Source organism: Phocoena sinus, chromosome 3, assembly GCF_008692025.1.
Source record: "Phocoena sinus isolate mPhoSin1 chromosome 3, mPhoSin1.pri, whole genome shotgun sequence".
In the NCBI taxonomy this organism is placed as follows: Eukaryota; Metazoa; Chordata; class Mammalia; order Artiodactyla; family Phocoenidae; genus Phocoena; species Phocoena sinus.
This window is the reverse complement of record NC_045765.1, coordinates 2,683,399-2,703,792: the sequence shown is the minus strand read 5'-3', so window position 1 is coordinate 2,703,792 and position 20,394 is coordinate 2,683,399. Positions and strand designations below refer to the sequence as shown.

The 20,394-nt window shown below is 56.1% G+C and overlaps 2 protein-coding genes across 12 annotated transcripts in view; one reads left to right on the top strand and one right to left on the bottom strand.

The window, feature by feature from the left end:
- The first annotated feature begins 1,753 nt into the window (after nucleotides 1–1,753).
- Nucleotides 1,754–12,031, top strand: TLE6 (TLE family member 6, subcortical maternal complex member). Of its 6 annotated transcripts, XM_032627321.1 has the most exons (17): nucleotides 1,754–1,831; nucleotides 2,435–2,520; nucleotides 3,013–3,074; nucleotides 3,488–3,533; nucleotides 4,702–4,743; nucleotides 8,206–8,268; nucleotides 8,355–8,634; nucleotides 8,737–8,759; nucleotides 9,052–9,112; nucleotides 9,194–9,297; nucleotides 9,384–9,421; nucleotides 9,747–9,999; nucleotides 10,098–10,348; nucleotides 10,641–10,782; nucleotides 11,199–11,349; nucleotides 11,612–11,688; nucleotides 11,849–12,031. In XM_032627321.1, the coding sequence occupies exons 2-17, from the start codon at nucleotides 2,518–2,520 to the stop codon at nucleotides 11,951–11,953; spliced, it is 1,701 nt and encodes a 566-aa protein (XP_032483212.1). In that variant the 5' UTR covers nucleotides 1,754–1,831; nucleotides 2,435–2,517; the 3' UTR covers nucleotides 11,954–12,031. The 6 variants fall into 6 exon arrangements, with proteins under 6 accessions (XP_032483212.1, XP_032483211.1, XP_032483216.1 ...); XM_032627320.1 differs by lacking the exon at nucleotides 1,754–1,831 and adding an exon at nucleotides 2,300–2,332 and having other exon boundaries at nucleotides 9,052–9,297; nucleotides 11,849–11,996; XM_032627324.1 differs by lacking the exons at nucleotides 1,754–1,831; nucleotides 2,435–2,520; nucleotides 3,013–3,074; nucleotides 3,488–3,533; nucleotides 4,702–4,743 and adding an exon at nucleotides 5,436–5,465 and having other exon boundaries at nucleotides 9,052–9,297; nucleotides 11,849–11,996.
- A 1,775-nt stretch (nucleotides 12,032–13,806) lies between these two features.
- TLE2 (TLE family member 2, transcriptional corepressor) overlaps nucleotides 13,807–20,394 on the bottom strand; it is a 31,651-nt gene continuing 25,063 nt past the window's right edge. For all 6 annotated transcript variants that reach the window (XM_032626307.1, XM_032626309.1, XM_032626306.1 and 3 more), the window contains 7 exons: nucleotides 20,086–20,162; nucleotides 19,074–19,323; nucleotides 18,396–18,643; nucleotides 18,119–18,266; nucleotides 16,388–16,538; nucleotides 15,509–15,585; nucleotides 13,807–14,101 (listed from right to left, as the gene is read on the bottom strand). In XM_032626307.1, the coding sequence (XP_032482198.1) occupies nucleotides 13,994–14,101; nucleotides 15,509–15,585; nucleotides 16,388–16,538; nucleotides 18,119–18,266; nucleotides 18,396–18,643; nucleotides 19,074–19,323; nucleotides 20,086–20,162 (1,059 nt within the window). In that variant the 3' untranslated portion in view covers nucleotides 13,807–13,993. The remainder of the gene's footprint in view (nucleotides 14,102–15,508; nucleotides 15,586–16,387; nucleotides 16,539–18,118; nucleotides 18,267–18,395; nucleotides 18,644–19,073; nucleotides 19,324–20,085; nucleotides 20,163–20,394) is intronic.

Here is a 20,394-nt window from a genome sequence, read left to right as displayed (position 1 = left end):
AGAGACTCTCAGATCTGTACTGACCAGCAGAACTTTCTAAGATGATGGGAATGTTCTAGATCTGCAGTGCGGACAGTCAGGTGTGGATACTAAGCAATATTTGGTCAGTGGCCCCCAGGAACTGAGTTTTAAATTTTATTTAATTGTAATTCATTTTAATTGAAATAACCACAGGTACCCAGTGGATACAGTAGAAGACAAGATAGCCTCGGATAAACTGGTATGTCCAGCTGACTGTCTACAAACAGGGAGAGGGGCAATTAGCAGTCTGGACCATAAATAAAATACACTTCCATTAAGGGCCAGTGGAGGGATTGTGGGTGAAAACCTTTATTTGTGGCTCATACATGGCAGCCCTCACTTTGTCCTCCATAGACAAGCCACAAAACCCAATTTGTGTGTTTACATCATAACCTCTGGGGGCTACGCATCCAAAGATCTGAACCCTCAGTCACCCGTTTCCTTCCATCCTCCCCCCATGGCAAAGCACAGACTTGGGTGGGGGGAAAGAGAGAGTGCTCTGGTTGTGTGGGTCCCGAGCCAGCATACCCACCCAAGTGCCTGTGACCAGGTGCGAGCAAGTGGGAGAATCCTGTCAGCATTCGGTGAATTCTGAACACAGCAGGGTATAGGGCCATGGAGATTACAAGATTAGCTCCAACAGAAACCAGATTTGGGGAAAAATAAGAAAGGGGGGATGGAGGCCTCCCTGAGGTGGTAACCTCTGTACCAGAGCCGAAGGTGAGGGATCCAGCCAGGGGCAGTCAGGGGACAGACTCTCCCTGGCCCAGGAAGGAACAGCCAGTGCCAATGTTCTGGGGTTGACCTCTCACCCCCAGACTCTGGACTGACCACTTCCCATCTCAAGCAGGCATTTCACACCAAAACAGGACTCCTGAATCCCTCCACATACACCCCACCACTTATCTCTGAGGCTACCCTAAGCCTAGAGTAGGCACTACGCTTCCCTCCTTGGCCTTGAACCTGGAAAAACTGTACCAGGCTCAAGGTCTTTGCAGTTCCGGCTTTTTATTCTCAGATTTCTCAGAGTCTCGGTCCCCGGGCTTGAAGGGCAGCTGGGAAAATTCGCTGATAAGATGCACAGCCCCGGGCTTGGCTCCTAGGAAGCCTGGATAAAAGGGAGCCGTTGAGTTTTCCCCAAGAAAGGGGACTGAAGCTTCGTTTGCATTGCACGTTATTTAATATTGAGGAAAAGGTTCTTAGTCCAGATCTAAGGATTGGAGTGAGAGTGCAGAAGACTCCCCCCATCCCCACCCCCAGCCATGAGCCACTCCTGGGCAAGACGAAAAATTGACAGGGCTTCTCACCAAACAAGGCAAATACACACCGCCCAGTCCCTCCTCAAGTTGCACTCTCTGACTCCAAGCCCCTTGCCCTTCTAAATATCCTCATCCCCCCCTGGATCCCAACCTGCCTGCGACTCTGCACGCTGCCCTTCCCCGCAGCGGGACCGCAAGAGTTAAGCGGCGGCGCCCCGCGCGCTGATTGACAGCCCGGCCACAGGCTGGGGACAGCTGACCAATCAGCGACGGCGACCGCGGCCCACGTGGGCAAGCGGCCTCACGATTGGTCGGTACTGCCAGCGGCCGCCCGCGGAGCCCGAGCCCACGTGCAGCTGCTGCTAGTTCACTGACCAGCTTCGCGTTGCAGGTGGCGGTGGGGCGGGGGCGGGGCCGGGGCGGGGCGGGGCGGGGCCCAATGGGTCAATTGGCCCCCGGGGATGGGGGGACGTGCTTCCTGTCAGCCTGAACTTGGCTGATCCCGCGGCTTCCTCCTCGTTCCTCTTGGGCCACCATCCTAAGGGAGGCGGGTAGGCCTGCCAGTCTCCTGGAGGGCCCCATGGTCCCTGGGCTGGGGAGGAGCCTAGAGGGGAGCTGAGGGGCAGAAGCGAAGTAAAGAAGGGGCTTGGTGCCGCAGGAATGATTGGGGATAGAGAGACGTCTCTTTCCTCCTGTCTGAGAAATTTCTCCGAATTCACCTGGCCAACTCTTACTCATCCTTCAAAACCCCTTTCCAAATGATGTTCTCCCGTGCTTTAGGAAATTGTCTCAAAACTAAGGTTGAGCTTTGATATCTTTCTCTGGGGTACCTCCAGCCCTGACTGCTCCTGTCAGGGAGTATGTTTGGCACCATACGGTGCCCCCCACCTCATAGGGTGAGGCCTCAGGGGGTCCCCACCACTAATCAGCACAGCTGGAAGCACCAGAGTGATGAATGAAAGAACAGAGGATGTAGGGAATGCAGTGGGGTGCTGGCAGTCAGGGAGGGGTTTGGGGGCCCGGGACTGAGTCCTGGAGGAGAGAAGACCAAGGTGGGTGGTGCTGGAGGCCGAGGGTGGGGTGGGGCTAGTTCTGTCCTCTGCTACTGCCCAGCCTTCTGCGCTCATGATCTGACATCCCCTCTTTACTTTTAGAGTCCCTGGCTAAAGTCCTTGTGACTCCAGCCTGAAGACTGACTTCTTGGGGCCATCTCAGCCCCCACCGGCACCCTCAAAGGATGGTGAGGCATTAGCCCCTGGGGGAGGGGGCAAGAGGCTCAAATCTTGTTCTGCTCCTGAGGGACGGACATGGGCCGGCTGGCCAGGCCTTCAGCTGGGGACAGTAACCCATCATACTTTAAGGCACTTTCTTTTTAAACATTATTACCCAGGTGATAAAACATAGGGCTACATCACCTACTCAGTTACTATTCTATAAGCAAAAGTCCCTCTCTGCGCCTCCCCACCCACCATTACTTCCCGGGGAAAACCATTGCTAACAGTTTAGGCCAGGGGCCGGCAAGCTTCTGTAAAGGGCCAGAGAGTAAATATTTTCATCTTTAGGCCAAAAATCAAGATGGAAGATACCCTGTGGGTACTTAAGTAATAAGAGAGAAAGCAAACTACCCTCAGGCCTCAGGAGGCCCCACCTCACCCTCTTTGGGGCTGATGACCTGACGGCAGGGATACGGGGAGGCTGTGGGTTTTCTTCATCCCTCCTTCGACCTCTCCAGGCTCATCCTGAGGCCGGCTACTATCAGAACGCCCTGGATCAGCTCAAGCAGCACTTCCCCAGGTGAGGGCGATTCTTGGGGCCTGGAGGCCCCGCTGGGGCCCTAAGTCCCACCGAGGGAAAGAATCCCATCCTTGTCTCCATGGCCCAAAAGACAGGACCAGTGCTGGTGGGGGGGCGGGAGGAGCCATATTGAAGGCTGAAGCAAAAGGAAAGGAAAGCCAGTAATACCGATCCTGGCTTTCATTTAAATTTTTGATTTTGTTGTTGTTCAGTGTGAATTTGCTTGCATTCAATTACGTTTTTTTTAAAATACCGCATTAAAATCATATTCGTCTTGGCGCCTTCTTCAATGTGGCACCTGGAAGGGACTAGCTCACTTGCCAGAACTGCCCTGCTGGGGGGCTGGGGGCAGGGCTCATTCTGGGGAAGGGTCTTGAGGCCTCCTCTTGCAGCGGGTTTGTCTTTCCTGGCAGGTTCCCCACTCACTTGACGACACAGATGGACAGCGCTTACTACTTGGTGAGCAGCACCCCCCCCCGCCCCGCCCCGGCCCGGGAAGCCCCGCCCTCTCCGGGAAGCCCCGCCCCTACTCTCCCCACCACCACCAGGTAGCCCCTCAGGAGCCTCCTGGAAAGGCTGTTGAGTTTGGCCTCAGGATCCGGGTTTGGGGGCACCCTCTCCTCTACTTACTTTGCTTATTTTAGGCAAGTGAGTTAACCCAGTGAGCAACAACTTCATGTGAGTTTTTCTTAATTAATAACCTTGCTGTGAAAACAAGTAATTCTGTATTTAAATTAAGGAGAAGTTTCTTCAGCCCACAGTCGATGAGTTAGGGGTACAGCACGTGATGGGAGTCCCTGCCCTTCAGGAATGTATATTCTACTGTGTGCTGTCTTCTGGAACTTTCCACAAAGATAAGAATGTTCTCTATCAACAGGGTCCAATATGGCACCCACCAGCCACATGTGGCTACTGAGCTCCTGTAAGGAGCTGAATTTTAATTGACTGAAAGTTAAAGAGCCACGTTTGACTAGTGGCTACCCCATAGGACCCGGCAGCTCTAAGGGAAGGAGAGAGACAAATAAGTAAATAGAGAAACAAGATTCACAAAATGTAAGTGCTTAAAAGAAAATAGAAGGTGAAGCGGTGAAAGTGAGCCAAGATTTTGAGCTAAGGTAGTCAGGAAGGGCTTCTTGAACGTGAGACACAGTGAAACCATGTCTCACTGTGTCTCACGTTCACAGTGAGACATGGTAGATAAGGAGTTCCTGCCACCCTAGAGAGAACAGGGAAGGCTGTTTCAGGCAGAGGGCACAGCCTGTGCAAAGGTCCTGGGGCAGGATCGGGCCTGGTGTGTTGGAGGAACAGCCAGGAGGCCTGTGTGTCTGGAGCAGAGTGAGCGAGGGGGAGAGAGGGAGGAGGGGAGGGCAGGGAGGGAGCAAGGGCAGGTTGTGCCCCTCTTTGACCTCCACTTCATACCTAGAATGAAAACCAGGGGTCTCCCTAATTACTTCCTACTCTGAGTATGGTAGGCAGTATCCCATTTGACGAGAGCAGGGACCAGAGAGGTAGCATGACTTGCCCAGGGTCATACAGCTGGGGAGAAACATGCACAGCATTTCAGTTCTGCACTCTTGCCCACTTCCATTGACCAGCTCCCAGTGTGACCGCTGTTGTTCCTTTGCAGTTCCAGGAGATCCGGCAGGGGCTCCAGGAACATCACAAGCAGGTGAATGGGCCTTGTGGGCCGCGGAGGTGGACTTGAGCTTTTCCCCCTGAGGGAGGTGGGAGCCCTGGAGGGCTGGGGGCAGAGGGGGTGGGGCCCAAAGTGGAATCCCCAGGGTATCAGTGGATCCCCCACATCTCAGGAGTGCATCTCTGGTCCTGAGCCTCTTCCCTCCTGTCCTGCTCGCGGGTCCCCGCGTGCCTGGAGGAGGCCAGGGGCCTGTCAGCACATCGCAGGTTAGTTGCCTGTGCTAGGAAGGGGCTTTTATGTGCCAGGCATGGCCGGATGCGGTCTCCATGTGTCTGAGGTTCCCAAGGGCCTGGCTCACACTCGGGGGTGGGGGGAGGGACAGGCCTGCACTGGGGGCCCTGCTCCCAGCACGGGGAGCCTTGCCCAGGCTGAGCATGGCTTCCACCCCGCCTGTCCTCCCGCCACCTGGCCCCTTCCTCCTGGGTGCTGGCAGGACTTTCTGCCTGTGCCAGATGTGACTGGCAGAGGGCCAGGGCTGTGTCTGCGACTTAGTGGGGCCTGGGGTGGGTAGCTCAGGGAACAGGGAAAGACAGATCCAGAGGCGGGGGCGGGGTGGGGCAGGAAGCAACCAGAACACGGTTATTCATTCAACAGATATGTATCCATCACCTCCTTGCCAAGTGCAGTTGTAGGCGCCAGGGAAATAGCAAAGGAGAACACAGACAAACCGCTGCCCTTGGGGTGAGAGGAGCCTGGTAAACAGAAGTGTCAGATGGTGAGGGCTGGGCAAGGCAGGGGTGGAATTGAGCAGCCCAAGGCGACGTGGGGGGAACCAAGTTGGGAATGGGTTACGATTCAGGGTGGTCAGGGAAGGCTCGCTGAGAAGGTGACATTTGGGCAGACTCTTGAAGGAGATCAGAGAGGGAGTGTAGATGTCTGGAAGGAGTAGACCGGGCAGAGGGCACAGCCTGTGCAAAGGCCCTGGGGCAGGACCAGGCCTGGGTCATTGGAGGAACAGCAAGGAGGCCCGTGTGTCCCGAGCAGAGTGAGCGAGGGGGGAGAGAGGGAGGAGGGGAGGGCAGGGAGGGGTTGCGGCAGGTCGTGCAGGGCCTTGTGGGCCACAGGGAGGACTCTGGCTTTTACCCCCAGGGAGGTGGGACCCTGGAGGGCTGTGGGCAGAGGAGGGGCTGGGCCTGACTCAGATGCTCACTTGCGCCCTCTGGTGGCTGCTTTGAGGAGGATGGATATTTGGGGGCCAGGATAGGAGTTGGGGTCCAGTTGGACCATCCAGGTGCGGGAGGCTGGTCACCGAGCCAGTTCGGTGGTGAGAAGCAGTCAGAGTGTGGATGTGTCAGGAAACTGACAGCATGTGCTGAGTATCAAGACATAAGGGGAGGAATTCCTTGGTGGTGCAGTGGTTAGGACTCCGTACTTCCACTGCAGGGGACACAGGATCGATGATCCCTGGTCGGGGGAGTCCTGCATGCCATGGGGTGCTGCCAAAAAAAATAAATAAGATGTAAGGGGATGAGGAGGACCCAGGAGGGTCGCCCCTAAGCACCCTCCTCCCCCAACAGAAGGCCCCAGGTGGTGATCCCTAGCTGACTTGTGGTTTCACAGGGACCACCTCCCCCTCCCCTGTTTCCTGTTGTCTCCCAGCCTCCTTGCTGTGTATTTAAAATCCTGAGCAGCAGCAGTGGCAACGCCCCCGGCTCCTCGGCCCGCCTGCACACAGCTCTCCCCAGGGAGGACCCGCATGCAGGCAGGGGGCAGCAGCACTTTTCATGCTGAGTGCATTAAAGTGCCAGTAAATTGTGCATTAAGGAGCCAGGGAGGATTGGGGAAGGCTCCCCTGGGCCTCGTGCTGCTGGGAGGCCCAGCTGGGGAATCCATCCCCCGCCACCCTAGGAGGCAGCCACCTGGAGCGCCCAGAGCTCAGGGAGGGGGTCCTCCATTCCAGCCTCTCCCTCCACCATCCTGCTCGCCCCACCCCCTACCCCAACCAGCGAGGGGCAGGGGGTGGGACCAGGCTGCCAGTGGAGGCAGGGAAACGCTGCTGGGCCCCAGGTGTCCTGACTTTAGGAAATTGACTTTGATGCCCTGAGCCTCAGTTTTCTCATCTGCAGAATGGGAACGCCAGTGGTGCCCGTTCCACAGAACTGACAGCCACAGGCCTTATGCCACGTTCCTTAGCAATTGTTTCTTTCTGTGAATCACAATATTTCCCCAGGATTTTGGAATTCGCTCTGGGCCAGACAGCTTCTTGGCATCCACCATGGAGGTGCACGTGCATTCGGAAGGCCCACGGCACTGCCTCCAAAGCCAGAGGCCCAAGACTAAATCCGTGTCACCCTCTGCAGTAGCCACGGGACACACGTGGCTATTTACACTTCAATTGGCAATCAAGTGGCACCGTCCACGTTTCAAGTATTCAACCTTAGCTGGTGGGTCTAGAACATTCCTCATATCACTGTATTTAGTCCATCTGGACTAAATATAGCTGCACATTCCCGTAGAGCCCCTTATCGGGCCGAGAAGGTGGGTCTCCTCACAGCGAATTCCTGGCAGTACTGGCAGGTCGTGTCTTGTGTGGTCTGTGTCCTCAGCTGGCTGCCAGGCACATTCTAGGTTCATGCCTCGCTGTCCACTCTGGCAGCCCCCAGCCCCACGTGGCTGCTGAGCCCTTGAAATGTGGCCCGTGGGACAGGAGGGATCGCATTTTTAATTAAACTTAACTTTATATTTAAATAGTGACCTGCAGCCAGTAGCCGCTGTGCAGGGAGGTACAGTCTTGAGGAAGGAGAGGTTAAACACAAATCTGGTACCTGGGCCAGATAAATGCTCTTGAGAAAAGCAGTAGGACGCGCCATAGGAGGGAGCCTGTCCTAAAGGAACAGATGGGCAGCCTGCTGGGAGGGAGAAAAAGAAAATTTAGGGTGCCTTCCATGACCACAGAAACTGTTCACTTAAATCTGGAATCGGTAGCAGCCACGTGGCTTGATTTTAAATATAAAATAAGTGACCCTCCCACCAGGGCCCCTAACTTCCCCGTCGCCAGCCCTGCTCCCCAAGAGGTAACCGTTGGTTTCTTAGGATCTTTGCAGTGTTTCAGCAGCTTCAAATGTCATCCCCATAAGGGGGACATGTGTACAGACGGCTTTGCTTCTTGAAACCATTTTAAACAAGGGGGTGGCATTCAGGCTTTTGTTTCCAAACATCCCAAGAAAAGCAGCTGGGATGCGAACCCAGATCTGACTTGACTTGCGACCGTATTATACTGGTAACTGGTCATTAGGGCTCAATTTTGTCACCCGCAGCCAAGGGTGGCCTCTGGGTACCGAGAGCTTGCTTTTTGCTAGGTGATCATGAATCCACCCAAAAACGTTCAAGGGTGTAGCCTCACTTTGTGAACAGGGAAACTGACTTGTAGGAAGGAATTCGCACCCAGGGCTGTCCTTTAATGAAGCTTTAGCTGGGATGACGTTCCCCTTCCAGGCAGAAAACTTCCTACAGATAGTGGAGATCTGCAACCAATCCCTGGGCTTCCAGCTGGGGGAGGTAGGTTCCTGGGTCCTTGAGTAGGGTGGGGATAGGCTTGGGGCAAAGGGTACATCCTCGTGTCCCTCACGACCCTGTGCTTACAGCACCAGGGAAACCAGGAGTTCCCCAGTGAGCAGCCCAACCGGGACCCCCAGCACCCAGAGGCCAAGACCCCACAGCCCTCCAGTCTCCAGGGACCAGACTTCGAAGACATCATGGCCACGAGGTCATCCGACTGGCTCCAGCAGACCCCCGGAGTGGACACAGTCCACCAGCTAGACATGCGGCCATCCTGGGACTCGGAGCCCCGGTTTTGGCAGGATGTTCTGACACAGCAGCTCTGGCAGATTTTTACTGGGACCCAGGAGCGCCCAAGACGCAGGAGTGAGTCTCCCTGAGGGTGAGGGGAAGTGGGGAATCAGGCCGCGTGGAGGGACAGCACCGGTTGAACTGGCTTCTCCCCCTCATCCCCTTCTGTTGTCATAGCGACAGAGCAGGCGCCAGGCCAGGTAAGTAACTGGAATCCTCGGTACCTGGAAGGGTGGGCTTTGCCCCGGCTGGGCCCCCTGGCTTTGACCTCTAGATGCCTGTGGGATTGGCATGGCTCCCCCACCCTCAGCCCTTGGATACCCTCAGAGGACCTGAGCCTGTCTGCAGCTCCGCCTGGATGGGAGGATGGGACTTCAGGCAGTTGGAGCATCCTGTCCACACTGCCTGGGCCCGCCTGCCGTGTTCCAGTTCTCAGACCAACCCTGGTCAGGTCCTTTGGTCTGAACTGATCTCCCCAATTCCCGCGGGCAGGAAAGCCAGGAGCCAGCACCACGATACTTGGGAGTGAAACTGCTCCCCAAGGACACTTTGGGTAATCCTGGTGGGAGGAGGGCAGCCCGCCCTGGGGGAGGGGAGCCACACCTGCCACTGATCCACTCTTTTCTCTGCCCAGTTCTCAGCCCAGCTACGCCCTCCCCCAACTCCTCTGAGGGCTCCCGAAAGGGAAGCACAGGACGGGGCACTGTAGGAGAGGGGGTGTTCTCCCACATGGCCCAGGTGAGACCCCCGCACCCTACACAAAGGCTGTGGGGGGCTGGGGCGGGAGGAGAATGTGACTCAGCTGTGACCTCATCCACCCGCAGGAGCTTCCTGTAAAAACCTATCAATTTCTGAAGCCCATGTAAGTATGTCCCAACCTTGTGGTTGGGAGCCCAGATGTGGGGGTGAGAAGGGTTCCTGGAGGAAGGGACATAATGGTTAGGACCTTGAAGGATGAGTAGGAGTTTGCTGGGATAGGGCAAAACATGTCAGGCAGAAGGGAGCAGTGTTTGGTCGTGGGAGAAGGAGAATACTTGGAGGGGTGTGGGTAGAACCTGGGAGGATATAGAGTGCCGTGGAGAAATGAGGCCTGAGAGAACTCCAAATACAAAGAACGAAGCCCCTCTGGGGCTTGATAGGTGCCCTGCTCCGGGCAGAGAGGCTCACAGGCGGGCTCCTCTCCCAAGATGCTGGGACCCTGAGGACTTTGAAAACACGTGGAATAGGCCTGATGCCTTGCCCTGGCAGTCCAAGAAGCTGGCCGTGCCACACAGAGTGGAGAAGGTACGGAGGCTAGAACATGGGGAGCCCGTGCTGGCCACGGCCGTCAGCAGCTTCACGCGGCACGCCTTCACCTGTGGCAGGGGTGGCGTCAAGGTGTGGAGCCTGGTCAGCCAGGTGGTGGAGGCCAAGTTTCCAGAGAGCTACCTGCGTGTACAGGTGAGGGTAGGGCTGGCTCTGGGGCGGAGCTTGTGGGAGCAGGGAGAGCCCCCCACCCTGCAGGGGAGGAAGCTCACCCCAGGCTCTGCCCACCCCAGACCCAGGGGGCCTACCTGCGCACTTGCTTGCTGTTCTCAAACAGCACGGCCCTGCTGACGGGTGGCCACAACCTGACCAGCGTGAGCCTGTGGGACCTGACAGCACCTTCCCTGTACGTGAGAGCGGAGCTGCCCTGTGCGGGCCTCACCTGCCAGGCCCTGGCCGCCAGCCCTGAGGACAACCTGGCCTTTGCCGGTTTCACCGATGGCAGTGTCAGGATCTGGGACCTGCGGAACCAGAGCGTGGTCAGGTGTGGCCCAGGGGTGGGCGGGGCCACCCTGAGGGCCGCTTCCCACCTGGATCCCTGAGTAGGGACCCAGCAGTCTCAAGGCCAAAGCCCCTTTCCCTAAAGAACTCTTGCATTTGAGAGTTGAAGACCCAGGTTCAAACTGTGGCTGGGTCCTTGAAGCCCAGTTGTGGTACTTCTTGCCTGCCTCAGTTTCCCCATCTGTCACCCGGGTGTGATTGGAGGGGGGTGTCCTCAGGGGCCCCAAGCTTAGAGTTTCAGCCCTGACCTCCCTTCCAATGCCTCTCCTGGCCAGGGACCTGCTGGGTCACCTGAACGGTGCCAAGAGCATCGCTGTCAAAGACCGGCACATCTGGACAGGGGGTCTGGACGCCTGCCTGCGGTGCTGGGACCTGAGGACCACTGGGGAGCCCCAGGAATACCAGTTTGAGTCTCAGGTGTGCAGCTGGGATGGGGCCTGCTTGGCCACGTAGCAGCTGGGCTGTGGACTGAAGGAGGTGGAAGCTGGCAGGAAGGGCAGGGGTGAGTGGTACCTCAGGTCTCAGTGATGCTCTGAAGAGAGGGGTCCTTAGCTACATCTTCCCCAGTTGCCCAGATGACATTGGATGCTTTCGTACTCTGTATCAGGGGTTCCTATTCTCATTGAGTCTCTGTGATAATCCCACAAAGTAGAGAGGACCACACCCATCTTGCAGATGAGCCAGCCAAGGCCGGATATGTGAAGTTGCTTTCTGGGGGTCTCACAATCAGGAAGCGGGCAGGCAGTCAGCCCCGGGGATGGGTCCCTGTGCTCCTGCCACCTCTCGGGCCCCGCTGGGACCTGGACAATGTTTTCCTGCTGCCTTCTCCCCAGATAATGAGCCTGTCCCCCAGCCCCTGGGAGGACTGGGTGCTGGTGGGCACAGCCAATGGCCAGCAGTGGCTGCAGCCCAGCCTTGGGGGCCAGAAGCACATGGTGGGATGTAAGGACGGCACCATCCTCGGTCTCAAGTTCTCCCCGCTGGGTGAGTGGCCAGGATCGCGGCGGGGAGTCTGCCGTGGTCCCCAGCCTCCCACGGGGCCCTGCCTCACTAAGACTGACTCCACCCAGCCCTTTCTGACCCTTCCTGACCCCCGCAAGGCCTTCATCAGCAGGAACCGCCCTGAGTGATGCTCTCCGCAGGGATGTGAGGGAGGTGGGGGGCTCCCTGTTTCCCAGATCCCCAGGGGTCCAGCCCTCAGCTGCCAGCTTTCCCTATGACCGGGCCCCCCTCTGCCTTCTCCCAGGCCAGTGGTGGGTGAGCGTGGGGACGGACAACCTGGTCAGCGTCTTCAGCATGCCCATGGGGACCACAGTGGTCCAGGTACGGGGGTGGGGCAGGTGGGCGGCATTCATTGGGCTGAGCCCGGGGGTCCAAATGCAGAGACCCCCCGCCCCCACCCAGGGACCACGTTTGAATCTATGGGCAGATGTTAAGGGCAAGGATGGGTGAACCCCGTCGCTCTGCTCCCCAACTCTTCCAGGTACCTGAGACGTCCTCCGTCATGTGCTGCGACGTGTCTCCCAGCAACCACCTGATCGCCACGGGGTCCAGGGACCACGCCTCAGTGTACCAGATCACGTACTGAGGGCTCGCCAGGGCGGGTGGGGTGAGCACAACTGGACCTATGATCTTTGTCACGTGTAATAAAGCATTTGGAAAAAGCATGGATGCAGTGCTGCATCCTGTCCCCTGGTCGTCTTGTGGAGATTTGGAAGGACTTTTCCAGCCTGGGTCTCTGAGCCTTTTGAGTCCACATTCCCTGAGAATCGGATCAGAGCCACTGACCCTTGCCGTCGGGGGAACTGGACGTAGAGCCCTTCTTTTTTTTTTTTTCTTTTTTGTTTTTGGCCACGCCACGCAGCATGTGGGATCTTAGTTCCCCAACCTGGGATGGAACCTGGGCCACGGCAGTGAAAGCATGAAGTCCTAACCACTGGACCACCAGGGAATTGCCTGGAGCCCTTCTTTCTGCTCCACTGAGCTCATCTGATGTCATGGAGAGATGTTTCCCAGCCCTGCCTGCACAGTCCCAGGGATGGGGTCCTCAGTCCTTTCCAAGTTACCTGTGTCCCGTTAGATCAGTGCTTCTCACCTGGGGGTGAGTCTGACCCCCAGGGGACACTGGGCCACGTCTGGGGACAAACGTGGTTTGTCACGACTGGGAGGGCTCCTGGCCTTGAGCGGTTGGGGGCCAGGGATGCTGCTTAACACCCCACAATGCCTGGGACGGCCCCACAACCAAGAATTTTATGCAGCCAGTGTCAGCTGTGCCGAGGGGAAGACTAGTTTACAGGGGTGGCTCTTGCTGGCCAGCACTTTTCCACCTTCTCATTAGGGCTCTGAAATCACCATTTGCTCACCCCGCCCCTCTGGGATGAGCAGCGTCCCAGGTGGCATCAACGGGTCTGGTCTCCCTAACTGGAGAATTATCCTATCTCCATCCCATGCCTTCAGAAACCCCCTGGGCATGACTGTTTCCGGCAGCGACCCTGCCACCTCCCTCCACAAGTTTCCCAGCAGCAGCCCTACTTTGCCCCCCAGACCCCTCTAACCCATGGTCCTCGTGGCAGCCCCTGTGAACTTCCAGAACCCAGCTCTGATGGCTTCACCACCCCCACCGGCCTCTCCCAAAATCTAGCTCACATTTGCACGGACTTTCTCTGCTTAAGCCTGATCTGAAGCTGAGGAGGAAACCCCACGTCCCTGCTCTCCTGACTTCCACAACGGCCAAGCTCTTTACCTCTGAGCCTTCGCACATGCTGTTCCTTCTGTTCCCAGCACATCCTTCCATCACTCTTCCAAATGGCTGTTTCTCCTCCTTTAGCTCTTCTCTTTGCTGTCACCTCCTCTGGGACTGTGACCTCCGCTCAGCACCTGACCGTGGGCTGGGCACCGTGTGCCAGGCTCTTAGGAATTATCACTGAGTCTCAAAGGAAACATGACTGCACCCCAAATACCTTCGTGCTCTACCATATTCCCTAACGCTCTGTACGTGGGCAGGGTCTTGGGGTGAGTCTGTCCCACAGGCTGGCAGTAGAGCAGATAGGTGAAGCTTTGGGGCCAAGGATGTAAAAGCATCCCCCCTGCTACGTTGGCCTCAAAAGCTACACACTGAGGTGGTAAAACCTCCACCTGGAGCCCTGAGTGTCTGCTTGGAGTCGAGCCCCACCTGCCACAGGGGCATGGGTGAGAAATAAACATCTATTGTTTCAACCAACTGAGATCTGGGGGCTGTTTGTTACATGGCACAATGGAAGCCACACTGCCCAAGACAACACCCATTTCCTGTGGTCGACCCCTCAGCATTTCATGCAGAATGAATTCCTTCAGTGTCCAGGTGAGGAAAAAGAGGCTGACACAGCCAGCAAGTGGCCTTCCCTCCGGAACAGTGCCCAGAAAGAGCAAAGGTTCCTGGCTCCTCAGCCCAAGACAGAAAGGTGGTTGTGATAAATACATTTATTTCCCCAAAGTCCCCCTGCACATCTGGTCCCACATCCAGCAGGGGAGGACGTAAGGGGGTCAGCCAGAGAGCAGATGAGATTTAGTGCTCAGAGTAGGACTGGAGAGGCGGTCCTGGATGCCTCTCCCTCAGGAGTTAGGCCAGGGGTGCAGGAAGAGTGGTGTCTCAGTAGACCACCTCATACACGGTGGCCTTCTTGTCCCCAGAGCCTGTCACGATGTACTTGTTATTCCCGGAGATGTCACAGCTCAGCACGGAGGATGACTCCTTGGACTGTTGACAGGAAGGGGAAGGGGGAGAGAGAAGGGAGAGTGAGGCACGGCCAAGGCCAGCACGGCCAAGGCCAGCACGGTCTGGTTCGTGCTCCCGACCACCTGCAAGTTCAGAGCAAAGAGGCAAGGAGACTGCCCACAAGGGTGAATCTGTGGTCCAGGCTGGGCCCAAGATAGGACTCAGGGGAGTCCTATCAGTGTGGGGAGCCTAGCAGGGGGGAGGGAAGGAGGGTGACACATTTTCCAGAGAAAGGTCCTTTGGAGCTGAGCCTCTGGACAGGTGACAATGCTCCTGGGAAGAGTGAGACCTCGGTTCTCTGGAACAGGAGAACTGCCCTTTCCTGGGAAGCTCAGAGAGGGTGTGCACCAAGCATGAGGCCACACAGCACAGCAGAGGGCTGAGCTCACAGCAGGATGACCTACACCAGCGCTCTGCAAACTTTTTCTGTAAAGGGGCCAATAGTAAATTTTTAGGCTTTGACCTGAAAGCTCATTTAAGTCCAAATGCGCTCTGGCCATAGGTCCAGAGACCAAATCAGTCTGTGTTACATCATCTCCTTTTTCTTTTACAACCCTTTAAAAAATGTAAAAACCACTCCACATCCAGCAGGATGGCTATAAGAAAGACAACAGAACAAGTGTTGTTGAGGATGGGGAGAAATCGGAACTCTCACACTCTGCTAGTGGGAACAGAAAATTTGGAAAACGGTCTGGCAGTTTCTCCAAAGATTAAACAATTATCAGCAATTCCACTCCAAGATATCTGCCCAGGAGAAATGAAAACATGCATGCACACGAGAACTTGTACATGAATGTTCACAGCAGCCAAAAAGTGGAAACAACCCTAGTGTCCATCGACAGGTGATGGATAAACACAATGTGGTCCATCCATACAGTGGAATATTAGCCTTAAAAGGGAAGGAGATTCTGACACCTGCTACAACGTTCATGGACCTTGGGAACATGACGCTCAGTGAGAGAAGCCAGACACAAAAGGATAAATCTTGTGTGATCCCACTCATATGAGTCATCAAATCCATAGAGACAGGAAGTAGACGGTGGGGGCCAGGGGCTGGGGGAGGGGATGGAGAGTCAGTATTTGATGGGGACAGAGGTTCAGTCTGGGAAGATGAGAAAGTTCTGGGGATGGATGGTGGGGATGGTTGCGCGACAGTGTGAATGTGCTTAGTGCCGCTGAGCTGTGCGCTTACAAATGGTTAAAATGGCAACTTTTATATACATTTTATCACAATTAAAAACAAAAACAGGCTGTGCACAGATGTGGCCCTCGGGCTGACCGCTCTGCTTTAGTAGCTCGTGGCTGGTGGGGACACTTCCCTGTTCAATCCCCACTGGGTCCCCAGGCACCTGGTGTCCTGCGGGGCTGGGGACCTCAGACGCGAAGTACCTGGAAGATGCTGGCTCCATACGGCGTCCTCCAGGCATTGAGCAGGTTGTCTTTGCCGGTGCTCACGAACCACCGTCCTGGGGGAAGGAGGGCAGGGAGTTCAGGAGGGGGGCAGACTGGAGGAAGCCAGGGCTGGGGGCTGCGGGCAGAGTCGGGGCAGCCTGGTCTGGCCTCTCTTCTCGCTCCCTTTCTCACACCTCTGCCCGTCTCTGGGGGACAGGAGGCCCCTTAGCTGATGCTCGAGCTTCCCCGCCACATTCCAGATACTGAAGCCAAGGCCTCAAAGGACTCCAACTGGCCTTCAAGAAGGGGGAGCCCCAGGAGAACGTTGCCAGATAAAAACAGGGTGCCCAGTTACATCTGAATCCGAGATCAACCACACATCATTTTTAGTACCGGTGGGTCCCATATAGTACATTGTCTGTTTGTTCGGGGTTTTTTTTAAGTATATGTAAGTTCCATGAAATACTTGGGACATATCTATACTAAAAAAAATAAAAATAAAAATTTTAGTGTAAGTATATCCCATGCAATATTTGAGATATATCTGCACTAACACATTAGTTGCTTTTTAGTATAAGTATGTCCCACGTATTTGAGGGACATACTTATGCTAATAAATTATGTGTTGTTTAGCTAAGTATGTCCCACAAAATACTTGGGATCTACTTACTTATGCTAACTAATTCTTTGTCCTTTAGAGTATGTCCTATGCAATACTTAGAATGGGACAAGTAAGGAATGACTGCTGTTTACCTAAGATTCAAATTAAACCAGGGATCCTCTTTTTCTGTCGTGGGTTTTTTTTTGTTGTGGTTGTGTTTTGGCAACCCTGCCCCAGCACCCCGGAGTCCCCACCCCAGACCGGCAGACACACACCACAGGAGGCAAATTTGAGGGAGAGCACACAGCTCTCGTGAAGATGCAGCTGGTATTTCTCGGGCTTTCGGACGTGCAGGATCTCCACGTTGCTGCTCTCCATGCCAACCGCCAGCCAGTCCTGGTTGGGGCAGTGGCCCAGGGAGAAAATCTGGGGGTGAAGAGGGAAGACAGGAGATGAAAAACCCCTTGGGATGTGGGGGGGATGCCCAGAGCTGGGGGGCCAGGGCGGGGAGGGGAGATGTCCAACACTCTCCCGCTGCAGCTCCCACGTGGAGAAGCAGCTGGCCCTGGGCCTGGAGCACAGCAGGCAACTGCGTGTTGAATCATTAATATTAATCAGAATTACACGGAACCCTGGGGCCTCATATCCATTATCTGCTCTGAACGCACAACAGCTCTGGGAGGGAGGGAGGGAGGCAGCAGGCGAAGCCAGCAAGGACGGTAGCTCCCCTTTAGCAGATGGTGGAAGGGAAGCTGAGGCCACATCCAGCTCAAGGTCATATAGCAAGTCCATCAAAGACCAGGCCTTCTGACTCCCAACTTGGAACTTTCCCCACTTGCCAACACCAATTTTTACTTTGATTTGAAAGTACGTGGTGGCTACATAAGTCTGTGCCCCATGCCCAGCGCTGCACAGAGAGGCATAAGACCCTGACCCATCCTAAGCCTCTCAAAGTCTTACTGACAAATGAGACATGTGTGGAAAGAACCATAAATTCACAGCAAAGCCTGGAAGGTTTCACGTGTTCCTGGACATATAGAAGTGTTCCTGTATAAAGAAGGGCCCAGTGGGATGGGAGATATTCACCATGGGATCACCAGATACATATGCCACCCATCTAAATTTTGGGGACACGGGATGGACAACTATACCCACCTGCACCCCTGATTTCCCTATCAAAGGAAGCTTCAAGCTAAAGAAAAGGTAAAAAAAGAAACAGTTTGGGGGCTAGTGCCCACCAGATTTCAAGGAGGGGGCAAACTGGAGATGGGTTTTGAAGGATGTGTAGGAGTTTACCAATGGGAGAAAGGAAAGGAAAGGCATGTCAGCCAGAGAGAACTGTAAGTGGGGAGGTCCAGAGGTATCACATGGCATGGTGTGTGTGAGACTAGAGCACAGAGGTCTTAAAGAACAGGCCAAGGAGCTCACAACCTGCCCCTAAGGCAATGGGAGACAGGATCTGGGTCCAGGGTATCTGGAGACCTGTCCTTGACTCTTTGCTCAGCCCTGGGGAGCCCCATGATTCTGCCCAACCCCTTCACCACATCCTTCAATCTGGCCTTCCACAGCACCCCCAATAGAGACCTCTCTGTGTCCGGCTCCTATCTGTCCCCTGGGGTCAGCAGCTCCCCCACGATGAGTCCTGGTAGGGGGAGGTGGTCAAGAGCTCTCAGTAGGGTCAAGGGGTTGAAGGCTGGCAGGAGAAACCAGCTACGCAAGAGACAAAGGAACAGAGGAATGGCTTGGCAAGAGCATCTGGGAAGATGATCTGAGGGTCTTAGTAGCCCCACAGCTTGATACAAATCAGCTCCTTTGTGCTTCCCTGTGCTGTCTTTGAAGAATTAAAGAGGAAGGTCTGTGAATTTGTCTCAAGGACAAGAAAGATGGGCACAGAGAGCAGGTAGTTGGTCCTGCCCGGCATCTGGAAGTGGGTGCCTCAGGGGGAGAGGAAGGGAAGCCGGATTCCTGGAGCTTGTGTCCCCCTTCTGCCAGATCCCGTGCGGCACCTGGGAGCTGAAGTCATGCTGCTGCAGCTGGCGGCCCTCCCGCAGGTCCCAGCAGCGCACGGTGTTGTCCAGGCCCCCTGTCCAGAGCCGAGTGCCGTAATCAGAAATGTCGATGCAGCTGGCCCCATCCGTGTGGCCCTGGAATTGCCTGGAGGAAGGAGGGCCCAGGTGTCCATCCTGGAGGAGGTGCTGTTCCAGCATCCTCCCAGGCCGCTCCCACAGCACAAAGGGGAGACGGCAGGGGCTTGCCCGAGGTCACAGGGCACCGGCCACCCACCTGACCATGGTCTGGTTCTGCAGGTCCCAGACCACGATGTTGCCGTCGCTGCAGCAGGAAAAGCAGACCTTGGCGTCGGGGCTGACGGCCAGGGCGTAGCAGGCGGGCGCCGAGGAGGTCAGCTCCGCCTTGATGCGAGGGGTAGGGGCCGCCAGGTCCCAGATGGACAAGGTGCTGGCCTCACCACCCACTATCAGACTCCGGCCGTCCGGCAGCAGCTTGCAGGAACGAATGTAGTTGTCCCGGTTCTGGGAGGGGAGAGAAGCAAGGGCGTGGGGTAGCACCCTCAGCCATGCCTGCTAGAGCCCAGCTGAAAAAACCACCCCAGTAGGTCTGTAAACTCTGCCCCCTGGTTGGCCTATAAGCGCCACCCTACTGGCCTTAATCTCCAATCCTGTTGGACTGTAAGTTCCACCCTCATTGGCCTATAAATCCTGCCCCTGGTTGGCCCATAAGCTCCACCCCACTGGCCCATAAGCCCCAACCCTGTTGGGCTATAATCTCCACCTGTGGGTGCCCTACGAGCTCTGCCCCAAATTGGCCAACAAGCCCCACCCTGGTTGGCCTATAAACTCCACCCATTGGCCCATAGCCCCACCCCTAGGTGGCCTGTAAGGTCCACCCGGGTCGGCCTATAAGCCCCGCCCCGCTGGCCTGCAAGCTCCGCCCCGCCCTCACCAGGCAGTCCAGCTGAGCCACTGGCGTCTTGGCGCCCGGCTGGCCCACGTCCCACACCTTCACACAGCCCTTGCCGCCCGTGTACACATGCTGCGTGGTGCCGCTGATGGTGACCGCGCAGACCACCTCGCCGTGCGCCAGCGTGTGCAGCTGCCGCGCGTGCCGCGGGATGCCGGCGCCCACCAGCGCGTCAGAAGGGAAGGGCACCGGCTGCATCTGCCCGTCCGCAGACACATGGAAGGAGTACGCCCTGGACGGGAGGTGGGGCATGACGCACGGGGAGCCGGGACCCTCCCCACCCTCACCCCCCTGCCTGTGCCCCCATGCGTTTAGGGACGGGGCCCCAGGATCAAAGGTCAGCGTGATCCTGAAGAGGAAGGGGTCCGGCCGTGGCCTGGTGCATGCTAAGCAAGCACCTAGTGAATCTCCGTGGAACAGAGGATCCAGGAAGATGCCCTGTGAGCTCCAGAGAACGCAGTCCAATAGCAGCCACCAGCCACAGGGCCAGTTAAATTGAAAGAAATTTAAAATTTCGGTTCCTCAGTCGCAGGGACCACATTTCAAGTGCTCAAAAGCCACAGACAGCTGATGGCAATCAGATTGGACGGCTGTAAGTGTAGAACATTCCCGTCACGGCAGAAAGTTTTACTGATCTTGGGGCTGGGTCATTCTCTGGGGTGGGGCAGTCCTGTGCATTGTAGTGTGTTGAGTATTATCCCTGGCCCCCCACCCACTAGAGGCTAGAAACACTTGGGTGTGACAACCAAAAATATCACATCACTAAATGTCCTGGGGTTGGGGGGGGGGCAGTAAGGAAGCACAAAATCTACCCCCTGCTGAGAACCACTAGTGTAGGCTTTGCTTGTTACATAACCCTCTCTACAGAGAGCAACTCCGGGAGCCCCGATTATCTTACAGAAGAGACTTTCTGGAAAGGCAGCAGGGAAGCCCAACACCCACCCCACAATGTAAGCACCTGAGAGGAGGCAGGGAGCCCCACCCTGGTACTCACGGCTTTCCCCCAGGGATGGTGGGCAGGGAGGAAGAGATGGACGACCCTCGGAGATGTGGATGAGACTCGAATGCCATCTGCCAAAATGCCAACGGGGGTGTCATGGGCGGATGACTCAAACCCACAACTGCCCTCTCCCATGCTCACTTGCCATATTCCTCTCTATCAGAGAACACCCCCCCCAATTTGTTTATCAGTCCCTCCCCAAGAAAGGGGAGATGCCCTTTCCTTTACCCATCCTACAGATGGGAAAGTGGAGGCTTTCACATGAGGGAACCCCAAGGTCTCTGGCTGGGGAATCCTACGGCC

Bases quoted from the DNA above. Each gene is read 5' to 3' on its own strand.
- TLE6 (XM_032627320.1), top strand. The intron at 3,075-3,487 runs GTGAGGGCGATT...CTTTCCTGGCAG, and splicing joins CTCAAGCAGCACTTCCCCAG to GTTCCCCACTCACTTGACGA. The intron at 9,298-9,383 runs GTGAGACCCCCG...ATCCACCCGCAG, and splicing joins TGTTCTCCCACATGGCCCAG to GAGCTTCCTGTAAAAACCTA.